This window comes from Tursiops truncatus, chromosome 10 (genome assembly GCF_011762595.2).
Source record: "Tursiops truncatus isolate mTurTru1 chromosome 10, mTurTru1.mat.Y, whole genome shotgun sequence".
Lineage (NCBI taxonomy): Eukaryota > Metazoa > Chordata > Mammalia > Artiodactyla > Delphinidae > Tursiops > Tursiops truncatus.
Genome location: NC_047043.1, coordinates 57216620 through 57234834, shown reverse-complemented (window position 1 = coordinate 57234834; position 18215 = coordinate 57216620). Strand labels below are relative to the sequence as shown.

Below are 18215 nucleotides of genomic sequence, written 5' to 3'. Positions count from 1 at the left end.
CCAGGATTCCGCGGGTTGAAGGAGCGGGCTGTCACCGGACGCAAACTGCAATTCCCAGAATTCCGCGAGCCAAGGAGGTGGGTCTGGCCTCGGGCTCAGGAAGCTGAACTCAAGAGCCTGCGCACGTGCACAGGTGACGCGCGGACTCGCCAGCTGGGCAGGCGCACGGAGGCCACCTGCGAGCCCCGCGGCGGCTGACCAGACGGCGCGGCGGAGCCTGCACTGCCTGCCTGGACCTCCACGGCTCAGAGCGGGCGGCGGTGGCGGGTTCGGCCAAAGCCAGCTCCTCGGAGGGCCGGCCTGGAAGCTTCAGCGTCGCGGAGCCCGGCTGCGGGGTGCAGGTGAGATGCGCGCCCTCGCGGCGGGCGAGGGTTCCGCCACCCGGCTGGGTTTGGAATTGAGGGAGCGGCCCCCTGACCTTCCTCGGGTGGGAACGACAGGAGCGCTGGGGTGGAGAGGAGCCCAGGAGAATTTGCAGATCGGAGGAGTGACGTGTGATGGGGCTGAAGGAGGTGCGGGAGGTAGGCGAGGGTGAGGGGAGGTGGACCCTCGGGGTCCAGGTGCCGCGGGCCCTGGCGTGTCAGCTGAAGCCCTTAGCTCGGGGCTGGCACTGGCAGCGGGTGCCCATGCCTTTTTGCTGGGGAGATGGTGCGCGTGAGGCGCGGGTGGCGGGGAGCCAGGCAAGGTGCACGGAGGGGGCCGGGGCCTGCTGAGCTCCCTTTGAAGGCAGTACCTGGGCAAACCACAACTGATTCCTGGGCTCCTTGGGGTTCCATAGGGTGCCAACTATGTGTCTAGTAATGAGAGCCTGCCACGGCCTGCTTGCCAGTGCTGGGGTAGCCTCTGAAGGAGGGACCCGATGGACTTCCGGCCCTATCATGTGTGTAGGAACCCGTCTCCCAGTCACTGATGGGAATCCTCTGCTAAGGTCTAGGGTCTTCAGGCCAGTGTCCTGCACCTGGTGGTGGGCGGCTAGGGTTGGCTTACTTTATGCCAACCAAGCCTCAGAACATACTTTTGGGGGAAGGGAGAAGGGAATGGAATTGGTTATGGGGTGAACTTGATAGAACTTGGTGGCTAAGAGCGCAGGCAGAACAGGGTTCATTCACCAAATGTTTACTGTTACATGTGCTGGGCATTCAAATCCTGGCCCTCATTTACTAACTGTGTGCCCCTGAGCAAGTCACTTATCCTCTCTGAGCCTCTGTTTCTTTTATGGAGATAAAAGTACCTCATCACAGGGTTGCTGTGAGGATTAAATGAAATCATGCTGCACAAATCCGAAGTCCGGTGTCTGGTGTACAGTGAACGTGCAGCAAATGTTATCACTTATGGTTGCTAACAACAGAAGATGTTAGAGGTGAGATTGGAACCCAGGTCCGTCTCACTGGAACTAGCTGCTCCCTCTGACGCTCGTGGATCTTGGAGATCTTCAGCTCATCCTTTCACATTACAAATGAGAAATCTGAGTCCCACTGGGTGGCAGAGCCAGGAAAGAGCACAGGTCCCCTCTTCCCTGGGGACGGACAGCACATCAGTCCCTGAGTCTTGGGCCCCTGGGCGGGGTGGGGTTGGTGGCGAGCAGCAGAGTGGAGATCCTCAGCAAAGGGGAGGATGGGGTGCTGGTGACGGTGAGTGTGGCCCCCCACACTGTGGCATGTGAGCATTCTGGTGGCCTTGAAGTGGCAGGTGTCAGAGTGTCTTTCAGACTGACCTTCTGGTTGGCAAGTTCTTGCCTCTGAGCCTTGCTTTAGAAAATATTTAGCAATAAACACAGGCTTCTAGTGAATATTGAGCTAACCAGAAAATGAAATTACCAAATGCTCCAATCCCCAAGGGTCCTGCTTGGGTGATACCAAGGGTGGATACCCTCCCCCAGGACCTGCTTATCACCTGATAGGTTTTTTAATTGGGTAAGATCATGAACATGAAAGGCAGAGACCACAAATGTCATCGTAGGCTTTGAAGTCAAACTTGGGTTGGAATCCCAGCCTCACCACTTAATAGCTGTGCATCATTGGACAATTCACTTAACGATTCTGAGCATACTTCCTCAAACGTGGAATGAAATTGGTAACACCTGTTTTAGATTTGTAAGAGGGAACAAATGAGATAATTCATGTCAAGTACTTAGCATTGTTCCTGGCCTAGAGTAAGGGCCAGTGAATGGGAGTTATAGCATTATTATGATTAATAATAATTCTATAAAATAATTGTCAGGCACTGTGCTTTGCCTGAGTTGTCTGTTTGAATTCACAAAACCACCCCCTGAAGTAGGTATAATTGTGCCTTTTTTCAGACCAGGAAATGGAGGCTTGCAGGGGTTAAGAATTGGCCCAGGCAGACACAGGACAAATACTACATGATATCACTTAAAGGATAAATTTAAAGTAGTCAGACTCATGGAAGCAGAGTGTGGAATGGTGGTTGCCACAGATTGGGGGCGGCGGTGGGGGGGGAATGGGAAGGTATTAGTCAAAGGGTGTAAAGTTTCAGATAGGCAAGGTGACCAAGCCCTAGAGATCTACTGTACAGCATAGAGCCTATGTTAACAATACTGTATTATACACTTCAAATTTTGCTGTGAGGGTAGAGCTTATGTTAAGTGTTCTTATCACAAAAAAATAATAAATAAGAGGGCAGAGGAAACTTTCTGAGGTGATGGATAGGTTATGGCATAAATTATGGTGGTGGTTTCATGGGTATATACTTATCTCCACACTTATCATGTCGTATACATTAATCATGTACACCTTTTTATGTGTCAAAAAATAAAAAGAAGAACTGGTCTACAGTTACGCAGCTGCTAAGTGTCAGGACCAGAGCTCATATCCTGGAGTCTCAGCTGCAGAACTGCTGCCCGGGGTCTTCACAGTTCTCAAAGTCCACCTGTGACCGGGGGTAGCCTCCAGTGTTACAGCAGGGGGTATTGGACCGCCTGGAGAAGAGGCAGGATCCTGCAGCCTAGCTGAGTGTGCCTCCTCTCCAGGTCTAAGGTTAGCTGCGGCTGGAGGGTGAAGCCTTAGGAAGAGGCAGCCAAAACGAGCCCTGTGGCCCCCAGAGGCTCTCATCCCTGGACCACAGGGCTGGGGAAGGGCGTAATCTGGGTGAGACCCAGAAGCCTGGTTTTGAGAAGAAATGATCTTGTCTGGGGGCTGGGAAGAGTCCTGGAGCCACGTACTTCTTCTGGGCCTGATGTCTGCTTTGGGGAGGGGGTTCGCCTGCGAGCTGTGGGTGTGAGGAGAGCCAGCACCCTCCTCTTTTCTTTTCGGCTGCCTGTGAGAGTTCCCACTGCCTCTCAAGACCTTTTATAAAATAAAGAGTTGGAGCAAATAATTTCTAAGGGCTCTTTTAGCTATAAAAAGTGGTTATGGTAATTCTATATAGGTGGATTAACCCTGTCAGCACAGCACCGGGGCAGGTGGGATAATTGTCACCCCACTGTGCTCTCCAGACCTTCCTTGGGGTGAGAGAATGGCCCCAGCTCCCTGAGCCACCTGCCACCGCCGGGAATCTCTCTGCCTGGCCGGGTGGGGAGTAGTTACACAAGAGAAGCCTTGGTTGCTAAGTTACAGTTGAGGGCCTGTGGGTCTGCATCCACACCTGCTCTGCCATTGAGTGATAAAAGCTTGCTGCTCTGAGGCCTACCCTGCTTCTCCATCACCCATTGTACCTCTGAGTCTGAAGCACTGTGGACCCTGGAGTCAGACACAGCTTTGGATTCTGGTGCTCCTGCTTGAGCTGCAGGACCTAGAGCAAAGTACTTAACCCCACGAAGCTTTAGTTTTTCATATTAAGAGAAAATGGAGATAATACGAGTACCTGCATTTGGTATCAGATGTGCACACCCGCAGGCCCGCAGACAGAAGGTAGGTCTCCTGAGAAATGAGCTCCTGAGCAGAGAAAGGCTGGACTGCTTCTCTGGCTCATCTGATACACGGCTTTTGTGAGGCTTAAGTGAAAAGGGTCAGAGAAAGGGCTTAGAACAGCGCGTGGCACATAGTAGGTGCTTGGTAAAGTAAGATGGTGGTAGCATTAACGTCCACCCCCTGCCCAGAGGCCAGCATCCTCTTTTCCTGATGTGTTCAGAAGAGCTATCGATCCTTCCATGTTGTCTGGCTCCCCTGGGTACATACTCAGGGCCCAGGCTCTATCAGGGAATCACACCTTTCACTCTGCCAGTGGTGATGACCATCGGTACGGTCTTAATGCTAAGAGTTGTCTCCTTTCTCCACTTTTATTATTATTATTATTTTTGCAGTACGCGGGCCTCTCACTGTTGTGGCCTCTCCCGTTGCGGAGCACAGGCTCTGGACGCACAGGCTCAGTGGCCATGGCTCACGGGCCTAGCCGCTCTGCGCCATGTGGGATCTTCCCGGACCAGGGCACGAACCCGTGTCCCCTGCATTGGCAGGCGGATTCTCAACCACTGCGCCACCAGGGAAGTCCCTCCGGCTTATTTTTAAACAGTTCAGAAAAAGAGAAAGAGAGAATGGTAAAACGAATGTGTCAAATTAGCAGTTGTTGGATCTGGGTAAGGATGTAGGAGAGCTCTTTGTATTATACCTACAAGTTTTTGTAAGTCTGGGATTATTTCCAGATAAAAGGAAAACAGATAACGGAGATGACAGACCCTGTAGCCACCCTGACTGCGTTAGAGTCTCAGTGCTGCTTCCTGGGTGACCTTGGGCAGGTTTCTAACCTCTTTGCCCTTTGGTTCTACCATCTGAAACATGACCATCATCATGTAGATTGGAGAACCTGGCACCTAGTGACTGGCCAGTGGATGTTGGCTCTGATATGATGATGAAGGAGGTGGTGGAGGTGGTGGTGGTGATGGTGGTGATGGAAGGGAGGAGTTGAGGGTGACACCTTGGTGATGAGGCCAAAGGAAAACCCAAGCCGAGGCCTGTCACCTCTTTCCACTCACTAATGCTGGGCTCCAGGCTCCCTGGGTTTTTGACAGGGACTGCTGTGACCTGGACACCGCACGGCTTCCCCCTGCAGAGGGCTCCGCCAGTGGTCACCTGAGCCCAGGGGGCTCCACTGGTGACACACAGGTCTCCTGGCAGCTTCACGCCCTGCTTCTCCTGGCACTGGCCACAGTTGCCCCGCAGCCTGAGCGCCCCACTGTCTTATAAAGACAGTGCCCTTTCAGCTGTGCATGACTTCGGGCCTGGCCGTCACTGCCCTGGGATGGGAGAGGAGCCTCTGCCTTGGTGGCCTCATGACTTTCTTGGTGGGCAGATGTGAGAACTGGGCACAGTGGTGCCTGCTGTGGCTGGAGGTTTGTAGCAGTCACTGTCAGCAGGGATGTGTGGACACCTAACAGGGATACTCATCTAAGGCCCCAGACCACCAAAACACCTCCAACACCTTGCTCAGAACTCCCTCACCCTTCAGGCAGCTTCCGTGGGTGGCCTCAGGCCCCACCAGCACCATTTCCTGTCAGGCACGCTTCTTCGTTCTTCTTGGTGAATGTTTTGTGCCTCTTGTAGTGAGTGGCCTTCTGACCCTCTTGATGAATTCAGTCTTCTTACATTGGACCTGAGGGCCCAAATGGATCTGTGTACACACTGGGGACTGTGCATTTCCTGTAAGAATTGTTTTTATTTGAATTTGCAGTTTCAGTAGAAAACCTGATGCAGGCGTGTTCTGTGTCACCTGGGTGAGCATCACAGCAGACTCACACGATTCTGTTCTCTGTTGCATCCCTGTTTGTGACCACATTGGTGTGTAGTAGTGCTTATCTGTTTTGCCAGAAAGGGCCAACACGGACAGCTCTAACTTGCAAGTGACCCATGGGTGCCAAGCAAAAGCCAGGTGGTGACACAGCAGGCTGTGCGAGCAAGGGTTTCCGCGTCGGTGGTAGGCTGGGCTCACTTCCGTCTCTTCAGCTGTCCCGCCTGTGCTGAGCGCCGTGGAGCCCTGGCTGTCCTCAGCAAAGCCTGCCACCGCGTATCATACCAGAGTCACCCAGACTGGAACTCGCTTGCTCCTCTGCCCGCCCCACCCGCCCCCAAGGAGTTCCATCCCCTTTAATTGATAAGGAAGTAGAGTCACTATCTTTAGCTTGACCCAGGATTAATGTCCGCAGCTTTGCCTTGGTTCGCCTGTTGTACTAAAGCAAGGAGTTATTATCCATGTTAAACTAACTTTTTAGTCTAAGCATGGGAACTCTTAACTGAATGTTAAATATGCCCGGTCAATTAAATGTTAGGTTTGACAAGGAGTACTCAGAGGCCGCCAACATTTTGCCAGAGGGTAATGCTTTTGGCAGAAAACCTGATGTCTCGTCAGTGTTTCTTCAGGTTTGTCAATAGCATTGGATGGAGATCTAACTTTGGAGCCCATAGAAGCAGGATGTTAGGAGTACCAGTTCTACACACTGCTTCTGGTAACAATAAATAGGAAGGGGAGGGCGCAGGGGGAGAGATCATTATGAGGGTGTTTGAGTTATTAGAACTTGTTTGCTTTTCCTAACTCACAACGTGTGAGACACATCAGTGCAGGACAGAAAACTTCCATAATTCAGCACTAGTAATTCAGGCTGCATTTGGGATAAAAGCATTTTTTTTCAATAAATGACAAAATAAGAACTCTATGATTTTCAGTCGGGAGTATGAACAACCCTTAAAAGTAAGATTGTTATACTATTAATATGAAACCTTCTGCAGGCGCTGTTGCCACCCCACATCTTGCCGTGGGCACTGCTGGTCTTCTGGGCCTGGGTCTGGCAGGTGCTGGCAGTCCCAGCTCCCCCCATCCCCACAGCCCTGCTCCTGGGGGAGTGGCCGGTGAACAGCGGCTGGTCCTGGTAGTTGGGAACCCAGTGCAGCTGGCGAGACCAGCAGGAGAGGGCTTCACTTTAGACCAGAGCTTACATCCTTGGTCCCGTTGTACCAGCAACAATAAGGCCCGCAGCCCCAGCCCTTGGGCCTGCCTGTCATCTTCACTCAAGTTGAATAGTTACCAGAAATTACAGATTAGGACATTTCACATTTTAAATGGATTTCTGGCTTCTCTGGAAAAACCAGAAGGGTAGTGTTACAGACTGAACTGTGTCCTTGCGAATTCATGAAGTCCTAAACCCCAGTGTGACTATATTTAGAGAGAGGACCTTTAAGGAGGTAATTAAAGTTAAGTGAGGTCATAAGGGTGGGGCCCTAGTCCAATAGGACTGGTGTCCTAATAACAAGAAGCAGAGAGACTAGAGATCTCTTTCCCTCCAGCACACACAAAGAGGTCATGTGAGCACACAGTGAGAAGGTGGCCTTCTGCAAGCCACGGAGAGAGGCCTCAGGAGAAACCAAACCTGTCGACACCTTCATCTGGGACTTCTAGCCTCCACTACTGTGAGAAAATAAATTTCTCTTGCTTACGTCACCCAGTCTGTAGTACCTGGTTATGGCAGCCGGAGCAGACTAATACTAGTAGGTACCACCGGGCCACTTTCCTGCCAGGCCCTCATCAGCTTGAACTTTAACCTTGGCGTTTGGTCTCCGGGTCACACTGCTCGCTCCTGGCTTCACTTTCCCCATTGGCTCTTGGCCTTAGCAAGCATGTGAGTCTGTACCCCCCCCACTCTAGGCCTGGAATTCCTGGGGCTTTTACTCCTTATCAGATGCCTTTTCTGTGCCTGTGTCTGGAGCCGGGCAGGGCGCCCCAGGAGGGGAGCCTGCACCCAGTGCTGGTTGAGCAGCCTTGGATGGGAGCCTCCACACTGGTGGCTCCTCCTGCTGCCCGGCTCTTACTGTGTCTGCAGGTGTGGCAACATCATCAGCACCTTCCTCCGGTGCTTCCTGGAATACATGGGATCCTGGAAAGGAGGATTTCCCGTCTGTGGGAATCCGATAGTAGGTATCTGGTCTAGGAGCTGAGTAAAGCAGGTTTTGGGGGGTGAATTGGCAGTATCCTCTATCTGCCTCAGTTTCTAGAGGACTGTTTTAAGCATGTTTTTAATCCCTTATTTCTTTTTTCCCCTTTCTTTTGAAAAATATTCTTGTTTTTTTTTTTTTGTTTTTAGCTTGAACCCATTCTTCTATTGACTTGTCAGCAAAATTAAAGAAACAATAGCTAAATAAACCTCTTATATCTCCCAAACTTAAGTAGAGCACATTTCTGATGAAAATATTTTAACACTAAAAATATACCATTGAAAAACATTCCTGCTCTATCATTCTTTGCCCTGGCTAAGCCAGTAAGCTCTTTGTGCCCCATATCCATTGGGTCCTAAATGTGGAGCCTGAGGTAGAGGAAGCAGACAATGACAAACGTGGTGACATTTGAGTCCCCGGGACCTCTTTGCCCTGAATGCAGAGAAGATGAGGTCCCAGGGGTGCCTGGGCTGTTAGCGTAGACAGTGCTTACGCGCTCTGTGTTCAAATCCTGACGCCGTTCCATGGGCCTTGGGACACGTTACTTAGCTTCTCACCTCTGTGTCCTGATCTGTGCGATGGGGAAAATGTCACTGGTGCTTTGCTAGCTGCTTAGCTGTTGGTTTTCCGATTAAATGAGGAAATGCATAAATAGTTTTTAAGTACCCTGCCAGCATAAAATGTTGAGGGTGGCAGGGGTTCTGCATGTTAATTTTGTACTGAAAACTGGCTGCTCAGACCAGGCAGAAGCGTCTTCTAAATGTATGGGGCCATCTTCACAGAGAAAGGAAACACGTCATTAGGAAGAGGGAGCAAAGCTGGGAGATGTGAGGGTGCTCCCCAGAGCAGTCGAGGGTTCAGCCCTTTTGGGAACTAGTCTGAGGCTATACCGTTTGGTACCTGTTTTCGTTCACTGTTAATTTTAGGAGCCCTAATGGAAATATAATTATGACAGCTGATGTGCTTTGAGGCCCGTTTAGATACTCTACATGCTTTAGCTCACTTATTCTTACAACACCCCGAGGAGGTTATTCTGCCCATTGTACAGATGAGGCCATTGAGACTTAAGGTGGTGAAGGGACGGACGTGCCAAGATCATAAAGCCAGCTCACATGTGGTCTGAAGGAAGGTGAGCGTGAACAAGAGCCTGGGAAGAATTCTTGACCACCAGCATTAGGAAGGAGGCTTGAAATCTCCTCTGCCGTCTTGTGTGTCCTGACACCTGCACTCGCCCAGACTGAATGCACTTCTGTGGTGTGGGAGAGCTGCCAGGGTTCCCAGCTTCCTAAGCAGACTCTTCTCTCATCCACCTGACGATGCTCTTCCTCTAGGGAGCCTTTTGGGTGAGACCAGTGGGAAACAGATTTTTAAGCAAAGGCCAAATGAGTGTCTCATCAGGATGACCCAGGAAGTGATCAGAAGGGGGGTCGGGCTGGTCTCACTGGACAAGGAAAGCTTGTCGCCTGTACTGAGGGCCTCTCTGACATATGTGGGGCAGGAGGAGTGCGTCTAGCGGGGGGCCCGGCCTCACCCCCAGCAGTGAAGATGCTTCCTGCGTTAGCGCTCCCGAGAATGTGTTCCCTGCCTCTGTGACAGCTGCACCACGTCAGGTGTTCACAGCAGCCTCTTGTCTGCTCTGCCACAGGGAGAACCTTGAGGACAGGGGTGTCTTTCTTTTTTTTTTAGTGTTTGTATCTCTTGCTCATACCCTGCTCTAACTTAGGCTGATGCAGAGCCTCACTCCCGTTTTCTGCATGTTCTCCTAAGTCTTTGGACTCAGGTTCATGAACAGATATAGATAGAAATGGATGGAGATATGGACATATCTTCCTTTGGGTGAGTCAACAGGAAGTTCAGGCTGCCCTGCCCCGCACCCTGCCAGTGCTGTCCCCTGGGGGGAGGAGCGCCGTGGCTGGCGTCCATCCTGCTTGGCTGCTGGCTGTGCCGTAGTGGGAGTTACGTAAGGTCAGTGCCCTGCCTGCCCACCTCTAACAGAGCCTGTTGTCAAGAGACTGAAGGAGGGAATCTCAGGACCTACGTCATGGACGACTCAAGGGCACAGCTTTCCACCATGTGCCACAGAACCAGGCTTCAGGAGGGGTTGGGGATCTGTTCAGAGCTTGCCTCCTTGCTGGAAGACAGGTGCTCTGGGCATGTGCCCTTTGTAAGCCTTGAGGCCTTGTTCTGTCTTAGCATGGCCGTCCTCCCCTGGTCTCCCTGCCGCTTACCTCTCCTGGGAGAGGGTCCACTGCTCCAGACCAGGCTTTGGGACAGAGTGGCTTGACAGGTAACTTGAGACAAGAGTGGTCTGCTCATAATAAGTGACAGGCTCCTCCCCTCCTGGGACCCCCAGGCCAGGGAGTAGGTGTGCTGAAGACAACGCCATCCAAGCTATTGATGCCGCACCTTAGAAGTCCAAGAGGGACTGTCTTTTCCATGTAACAAGTTTATGTCCAAAGAACACAGTTCTGTAGTCAGCCCTCGGCACGACAAGCAGAGAAGGTGTCTCCCAGGCCATTGAGTTGGCCCCTTTCATTTGCCTCCTTGCCCCTGGCCAGTGGTGCCCTTAATCTGCCTCTGTAACGAGACTCCACTGGGGAAGGCAGCAGGGACACTGCCCTCCTCTTCCAGCAGCCTGGTACCTGGTCCAGAGAAGTTGTATCTCCTCAACCAGCAGACAGGACTTAGGAGAATCTTGGCTTCTTTAGAGCCAGGGTGTGATTAATGTACTCTTTGTCTCCATCTGTTATCTTTTGAAAACATTTCTGAGGATTTTGCCTGATCCTTCTTCTGGCATCTGCAGGCTGCTGCGGTGCAATTGGGGGTGGGGGGGGGGTGGACAGACACAGAGGCGGGACCATGGGGAACAGGCTGGGAGGACTTTATAATAAGCAGTGACTGCCTGAGTTCTTGTTGGCTTTCTCACTACCACACTTTGGCTGTTTCACAGCAGGGGAGAGTACAAGGGCAGCTTTCCATCTGTCTCCACAGGGGCAAAATACAATAATATCTGCGTTAATTAACATTCCCCCAGAAGCAGATTCTGAGACAAGGATTCAAGTGCAAGTAGATTGCTTGCACTTGATCGCAATACACATGAACAGGGCAGTGGGGAAATGAGACAGGGTCGGGGAGAAGGCCAGTTCCCACTGCGGGCAACTGTGTAATCCACTTAATCCGTTAGGAGCTCTGGGAGCCAGTGTAGGACACGCCTTGGGCCATCTCATGTGGGCAGGATGGGATTGGGGGATTTACGTGACCGTTCCCATCAGATGTTGGCGCAGCCCGCTTGGCCCGTAAGTGGTAAAGTTAGAAACCCAGGCAATCTGACCTCAGGGCCCCATGCTTTAACCACCATGCTTTATTTCTAGGGAGATGTTCTGTCCATCCCCAGCAAAACTTTTCTTCCATTTTCCCTCTTGGAAGGGTAACTGGAAAGCCTGAAGCGTCCATGAGAGGTCCACGTGGGCGAGTCTGTATTTGTCCTGCCTTCTGTCAGCACCATTCCGGCAGGGCCTGGGGTGGGTGGAGGACTTACCATCTGATTAGAAGCCGTCCTTCCCATTCCCCAGGCCCTAAGGCTGGTCTCTGCCTAGTTGCCTGTTGGCCCCGCGAGGTCCCTACCCCCATGTTCCCTGATTCCCATAAGCTTTGCCCCAAGGCCCGCAAGCTCAGTGACAACTGGGATTGGCTGCTGCACACACATCCCCCGGGTCCTCCTGCCCGCCTGTGGCCCCTGCTCCACCTCTCCACCTGCTGCCAAGCCTGCCTTTCACCACAAGGACACCTGGGCGAGGGGCAGGTAGCAGAACGCTGACTAGAGAGGCGGTGAGTACCTGGGGGCCCAGATGCCTGCTCAGGTTGGAGGCGGGTCTTTCCTCATTTCCTGGGGGTCTTGCTTTCTGATGTTTCCCGGGTGTGTGTTTTAGCTTTAGCTGCTGTTGGAAGCCGTTCTTGTCTACGGTCAGAGCAAAGCATGCATCAGCTCATGCCGCACCCATCTGCCTCCCATCTCTCCAGGGAAAGCTTTATTTTATTTTATTATTTTTTCTGAGCATTAATTTATTACTCATCCACTATCCAGTATTCTTTCATTTTGTAATAGTGATCTATTTGATTCTTTGTTTCCTTTTTAACTTTTTCATATGCAAAATGTCAAACTCAAAAGGGATCAAAAAAAGACCCCATCATCATCTTCAACTACCAATATCCTGCTGTCTTATTCCATCTCTCTCCATGCCTTTTTTGCTGGAGTATTTTAGAACAAACCACATACATGTTATTTTACCTATAAATACTTATGTCCTCTTGTTTCTTAAGTTATCTAATTCTTTAATAACTTTTTATTTTGAAATAATTTGAGACTTACATCAGAGTTACAAAAACGCTTCACTCAGCTTCCCCTAATGTTAACGTCTTACACGACCACAGTATAAGTATCAAAACCAGGAAATTAACACAGGCTTGATACTGTACCATGAACCTTATTCAGATTCTGCCATTGTCCTACTAATGTCCTTTTTCTGGCCCAGGAGTCCACATTGCATTTAGTTGTCTTGTCTCCTTACTCTCGTCCAATCTGGGACCTCCTCAGTCTTCCCTTGTCTTTTATGACTTTATCTCTGGAAGAGTCCTGGTCAGGTATTTTGTAGAATATCCTTCAATATGGGTTTAATGTTTTCTTTATTAACTAATCTATAGACCATATTCAGAGCTAGAACTGGAACCAAGTTTTCCCCATTTAGAAATATAGATTGCAGTTATGTAGTTTGGGCAAGAAGGCTCCAGAAATGAGGTAACTTCTTAGCACATCCTATCAAGGGGTACACGATGTGAGTATATTATTACTGGTGATGTTAATGTTGATTATTTGGTTCAGGGGATGCCTGCCAAGCTTCTCTGCTGTAAAATGTCTATTTTTACCTTTGTCATTAGTATGTATCTCATAGGGAGATACTTGGAGACTATGCAGATTTCCTGTTTCTCATCATACTTTCACCCACTAATTTTAGCATCCCTCAGTAGATCTTGCCTGAAACAGTTATTGCTGTGATGTTTGCCAAATGGTGATTTTCTTTTTCCATCATTGCTTCTGCATTTATCAACTGGATTTCTGTAAGGGAGATCTGTCTCTTCTCCCCTACTTGGGTACGCCAGGTTTTCTCTCTCGAGCTGCCTTGGTACTGTCTGTACCACGGTGGTGGTAAGGATAGTTGGTTCCCGTGGCAGGACCATAGGACACTGGTCGGAAATTGTCAACTCTCAGCAGTTTAACGTGGTTCAACCTTATGACAAAGTAGTTCTTAGCTGGTGAGGCTGGGTGGAGAATTTCTAGATGGGGACACATATTTGGGAAAGTATAGCAGCAATATTATTTTACATATTACAGATATAGATATAAAATACGAACTTCAGAAAGTAACAGTTGATGAAATCCTGTTGTCTTGGGGAGCAGATACTGCAGAAGAGAGTCTTGTGTGTGAGAGATTCTTGGGGGAAGGGGATGCTGGACTTTACAGGTCAGTTTGAGGCATGAAAGAGTTTCTCTGTATTATTAGTGGGTGCATGGGTTTGAAAAGACTGAGAAACGCTGACTGATGCTTAAACAGATTTCTCAGCTACAGGGTTTCTGGGCTTAGAGAGACCCTGCCCTAGAGGTGAACAGGGCTGACTGAAGGTGCAGTGAAAAGCCAGCTAAGAAGGCAGCTGCCCCTGCCCTGTTCTCTCACCCCATGGCTGGTGTCAGGTGTTACCCGTGCTGCTCCTGTGAGGGCTGAGGGCGAGATTCTTCGATCGTTTGAACAGTCCTGGGCCTCAGAGCAGGTATGATACCTTTCCTGGTGGTACGGAAAAAATGGGAGCAAATGCCCACAGCTCAGCCAGGCCTCCCTGTAGGTGTGTGTATGTGGGACAGGAAGTTTAACCCTTTGGAGGTTTTGCCTCAATATACAAAACCATTGTCAGTGGTGATATTCAGACACAGTTCTCTTAGTGGAGCACTGAGGGAACAAGTTTCTACCCATCTTTTCATGGAGATCTAAAAACCAGCAGGCGTGATTTCCAAACAGGAGCATTAAGCAAGAGCAGATGTTCCCTGTCTCCCCCATGCGTGTGTGCCACGTGTCCTGAGAAGGGGCATGCGGGGTCCTGGTGTGCAGCCTGGGAACTGCGCTCACAAGCCTTCTGTCCCATATGTGCCCATGGTAAGGTGAAGTCCTTACCTTGCAGTACCAGGAATGTCGGGCCCTTAATGGGGATTTTCCCTGAGGCCTCTTGTCACAGATACCTTTGCTGGTTATCTTCTGCTGCAGCAGCGCTTCATAACAAACAGCCCCAGAATTTCAGTGACCTACAGTAAGAAGCACTTATTCAGCTCACGTGTCTCTGTGTTGCCTGGTCTTGGCTGGGTTTGACCGGTGGTTCTGATGATCTTGGCTGGACTCAATTACAAATCTGGGGGTCAGCTGAGCCAGACTGAGCGTGGCTGGAGCAGCCGTGCTCCACACACAGATCTCTTCTCCTGGGACCAGGAAGTTAGGCTGCACACATTCTTCTCATGGCAACATCCTAAGTATAAAGAGGGCAAAGACAGTCACACAAGCGCTTATCAAGCCTCTGATACGTTCTGTCTGCTAACATCTCATTGGCCAAAGCAGGTTATGTGGCCAAGCCCGAAGTCCAGGTGCAGGGATGTATATTCCCCCATGGAAGCAGCAGGGGAGGGAGGGGAGTGAATATTTTTGAACAACGGTCTAGCCTACCGTGTCTTCAAATGTGCAGAGCGACGCAAGGACCCAGCGCCGTAGCAGAGCCCAGCGCAATGCCTGGCGCAGAGCGGGCGCTCGGGGTGACTCCAGACACACAGTGCAGACACCTTTTCCTTTTCCTTCTCTCCTCCCGCAGGCCTCTGCTGGTCCTCCGGGTGCCTGCAGGGATGGGTAAAGCCCGCCAGGCCCGAGGTGCTTTCCAGGGGCCGTCGTCTCACTAGGGCCTCACTGCGGCGCTAGGATGCACCTCTCGGCGGTGCTCAACGCCCTCCTGGTGTCGGTGCTGGCAGCCGTGCTGTGGAAGCACGTGAGGCTGCGCGAGCACGCCGCCTCCCTGGAGGAGGAGCTGGCCCTCGGCAGCCGAGCCCCGGAGCCCGCCCCCGCCATGCGGATCGACTACGCGAAGGCCCTGCAGATCCTGACGGAGGGTGGCACGCACATGGTGTGCACCGGCCGCACGCACACCGACCGCCTCTGCCGCTTCAAGTGGCTCTGCTACTCCAGCGAGGCCGAGGAGTTCATCTTCTTCCATGGCAACGCCTCCGTGATGCTGCCCAGCCTGGGCTCCCGGCGCTTCCAGCCGGCCCTGCTCGACCTGTCCACCGTGGAGGACCACAACACCCAGTACTTCAACTTCGTGGAGCTGCCGGCCGCCGCCCTGCGCTTCATGCCCAAGCCGGCGTTCGTGCCTGACGTGGCCCTCATCGCCAACCGCTTCAACCCCGACAACCTCATGCACGTCTTCCACGACGACCTGCTGCCCCTCTTCTACACCCTGCGGCAGTTCCCCGGCCTGGCCCGCGAGGCCCGGCTCTTCTTCATGGAGGGCTGGGGCGAGGGCGCCCACTTTGACCTCTACAAGCTGCTCAGCCCCAAGCAGCCCCTCCTGCGGGCGCAGCTGAAGGCCCTGGGCCGGCTGCTCTGCTTCTCCCATGCCTTCGTGGGCCTCTCCAAGATCACCACCTGGTACCAGTACGGCTTCGTCCAGCCCCAGGGCCCGAAGGCCAACATCCTCGTCTCGGGCAACGAGATCCGGCAGTTTGCCAGGTTCCTGACGGAAAAGCTGAACGTGAGCCACGCAGGCAGCCCCCTGGGCGAGGAGTACCTCCTGGTCTTCACCCGCACCCACAACAGACTCATCCTGAATGAGGCGGAGCTGCTGCTGGCACTGGCCCAGGAGTTTCAGATGAAGACCGTGACGGTGTCCCTGGAGGACCACGCCTTCGCAGACGTGGTGCGGCTGGTCAGCAACGCCTCCATGCTGGTCAGCATGCACGGGGCCCAGCTGGTCACTGCCCTCTTCCTGCCCCGCGGGGCAGCCGTGGTGGAGCTCTTTCCCTACGCCGTCAACCCTGACCACTACACCCCCTATAAGACACTGGCCACGCTGCCCGGCATGGACCTCCAGTACGTAGCCTGGCGGAACACGTTGCCAGAGAACACGGTCACGCACCCAGAGCGGCCCTGGGACCAGGGGGGCATCAGCCACCTAGACCGGGCCGAGCAGGCCCGGATCCTGCAAAGCCGGGAGGTCCCGCGGCACCTCTGTTGCCGGAACCCTGAGTGGCTCTTCCGCATCTACCAGGACACCAAGGTGGACATCCCGTCGCTCATCCAAACCATACGGCGCGTGGTGAAGGGCCGGCCGGGGCCGAGGAAGCAGAAGTGGACGGTCAGTTTGTACCCCGGCAAGGTGCGGGAGGCGCGGTGCCAGGCGTCGGTGCAGGGCGCCTCCGAGGCCCGCCTCACCGTCTCCTGGCAGATCCCGTGGAACCTCAAGTACCTGAAGGTGAGGGAGGTGAAGTACGAGGTGTGGCTCCAGGAGCAGGGGGAGAACACCTACGTGCCTTACATCCTGGCCCTGCAGAACCACACCTTCACCGAGAACATCAAGCCCTTCACTACCTACCTGGTGTGGGTCCGCTGCATCTTCAACAAGACCCTCCAGGGACCCTTTGCAGACGTGCTGGTGTGCAACACGTAGCGAGCGGTCCGGCCAGGCCTCGGGAGGGGGGCTACTCAGGCTTGGTGTCCCTGGGCCCGCCAGCTCCCAGGGGTGGCTTCTGGGAATTATTTATTTACTGAGCAGGCCTGTGCCTCGGGTCATCTTGTTGCCTCGGAGGTGTGGGGTTCTCAGCGCGCCTCTTTGCACAGGTGTGATGGTACCTCCCCACCCGTTTCTCTCATCCTGAGCACCCATGCCCTGGAGAAGGTCCTTGAGGGGAGGAGGAAGAGGAGAGTAAGAATCCCAGAGAACCGCTTTGGCTAAGTGATCATGCTGTTTCCTACGGCATCTTTCTGGTTGGTGTCGGGTTTCTGGAAACTGCTAGTAATTGTGGTCATTTGGGTGGGTGGTACATCAGCTTCCGTCATCATGAAATTCACCTGTAGCCCCATGAAGTGTGTGTTTGGAACATTGATTAAATGATTATAAACATCTCGGCCAAGTCTTTTATTGGACAGTGGGAAGGGGGGCTCGTAGTCGATACCTAGATGCCCTTTCATCCGGGTTGTCAGCCGAGCGGATGTGGCAAAGGGGAAGGCATCGAGGCCTGGGAGGCAAGGCAGGCTGGCTGGATTTCATCCCGATGAGGGATGAGTATCCCATTTCCATCTGTGTGGGATGAAAGCCTGGAAGTAGGTGGGAGAGGGCTGCGGGGAGGAAGATCGGTGTCTGCCAGAGTCTGCTTAGGCTTCACTACACGTTCAGACACATAAGACTACGGTACACACGCCCGGCGTCGGATTCATTTAGAAGGACGTAACACAAGATGCTCAGAAAGCCAGCACGGCTGCATCGAGTGACTTCTTCCACAGGAGGAGTCCTCACACCAGTCCAGGGGCCATTCTGTTACCCTCTTCCCCAAGTGGTTGCTCAAGGGTAAGGAGATGGCAAGGCGCATTGGTAGTTGTGGGGGCCACTTTGGCTTAGAAGCCCCATAGGAACCATTATCTTCTAAACAGCCCATAGTCAAGTAAGTTCCTAGGGTCCCGCGAGGAACCTGCCTGGTTATAGGAGTTCTCGCACTCAGGGAAGCCTCGGCTCCGGTGTCCTACCAGATAGTTTAGTAATTCAGGCTCCTTCCAGTCCAGGTCAGAGGTCCACCCGACATTGAACCTTTATCCGGCTTCCATGGCAACAGAGCTAGAAAATTAACTCACGATCAAATTCATCCTCAGAGAAGGAGAAAGAAAGAGTTTTAGCCTTTTCTTCTTCACAGGCAGATGGTGATGCTGGTCTGACTCCTGCGGAGAGAAGAAAAGGGGGCCTTGGGGAGGTGGGAGCTCGGGCCGTAGTTTGTTTATATGAGCTGTGCCAGGCTGATCGGGAGTCCCTGAGGCAAAGCTGTGCGTTAGATGAATATCCTGGTCACTGGCTGAGAGTTATTCATCTGTAGGGTGAGGATGATACAGCTGGGATTGTTGTAAGGCATTCAAGAAATCATCTGTGTAAACCGTTAGCACCATGCCGGATGTGTGATATATTAGACGTTACGGGTCCGGAATCCATACCCAAACCCTGGAGGGCAGATGTGATTCCAAATTCTGAAATTTTCAGAAAGTAATCTGG

At 52.3% G+C, this 18215-nt stretch overlaps 1 protein-coding gene across 1 annotated transcript; it reads left to right on the top strand.

The window, feature by feature from the left end:
• The first annotated feature begins 203 nt into the window (after positions 1 to 203).
• On the top strand, positions 204 to 17083 carry POMGNT2 (protein O-linked mannose N-acetylglucosaminyltransferase 2 (beta 1,4-)). Its single transcript, XM_033864647.2, has 2 exons — positions 204 to 341; positions 14781 to 17083. Exon 2 carries the CDS (start codon positions 14886 to 14888, stop codon positions 16626 to 16628), a length of 1743 nt encoding a protein of 580 aa, XP_033720538.1. The 5' UTR covers positions 204 to 341; positions 14781 to 14885; the 3' UTR covers positions 16629 to 17083.
• Positions 17084 to 18215: the final 1132 nt, after the last annotated feature.

Excerpts from the sequence above, each read along its gene's own strand:
- POMGNT2 (XM_033864647.2), top strand. The coding sequence starts at position 14,886 with ATGCACCTCTCGGCGGTGCTCAACGCCCTCCTGGTGTCGGTGCTGGCA.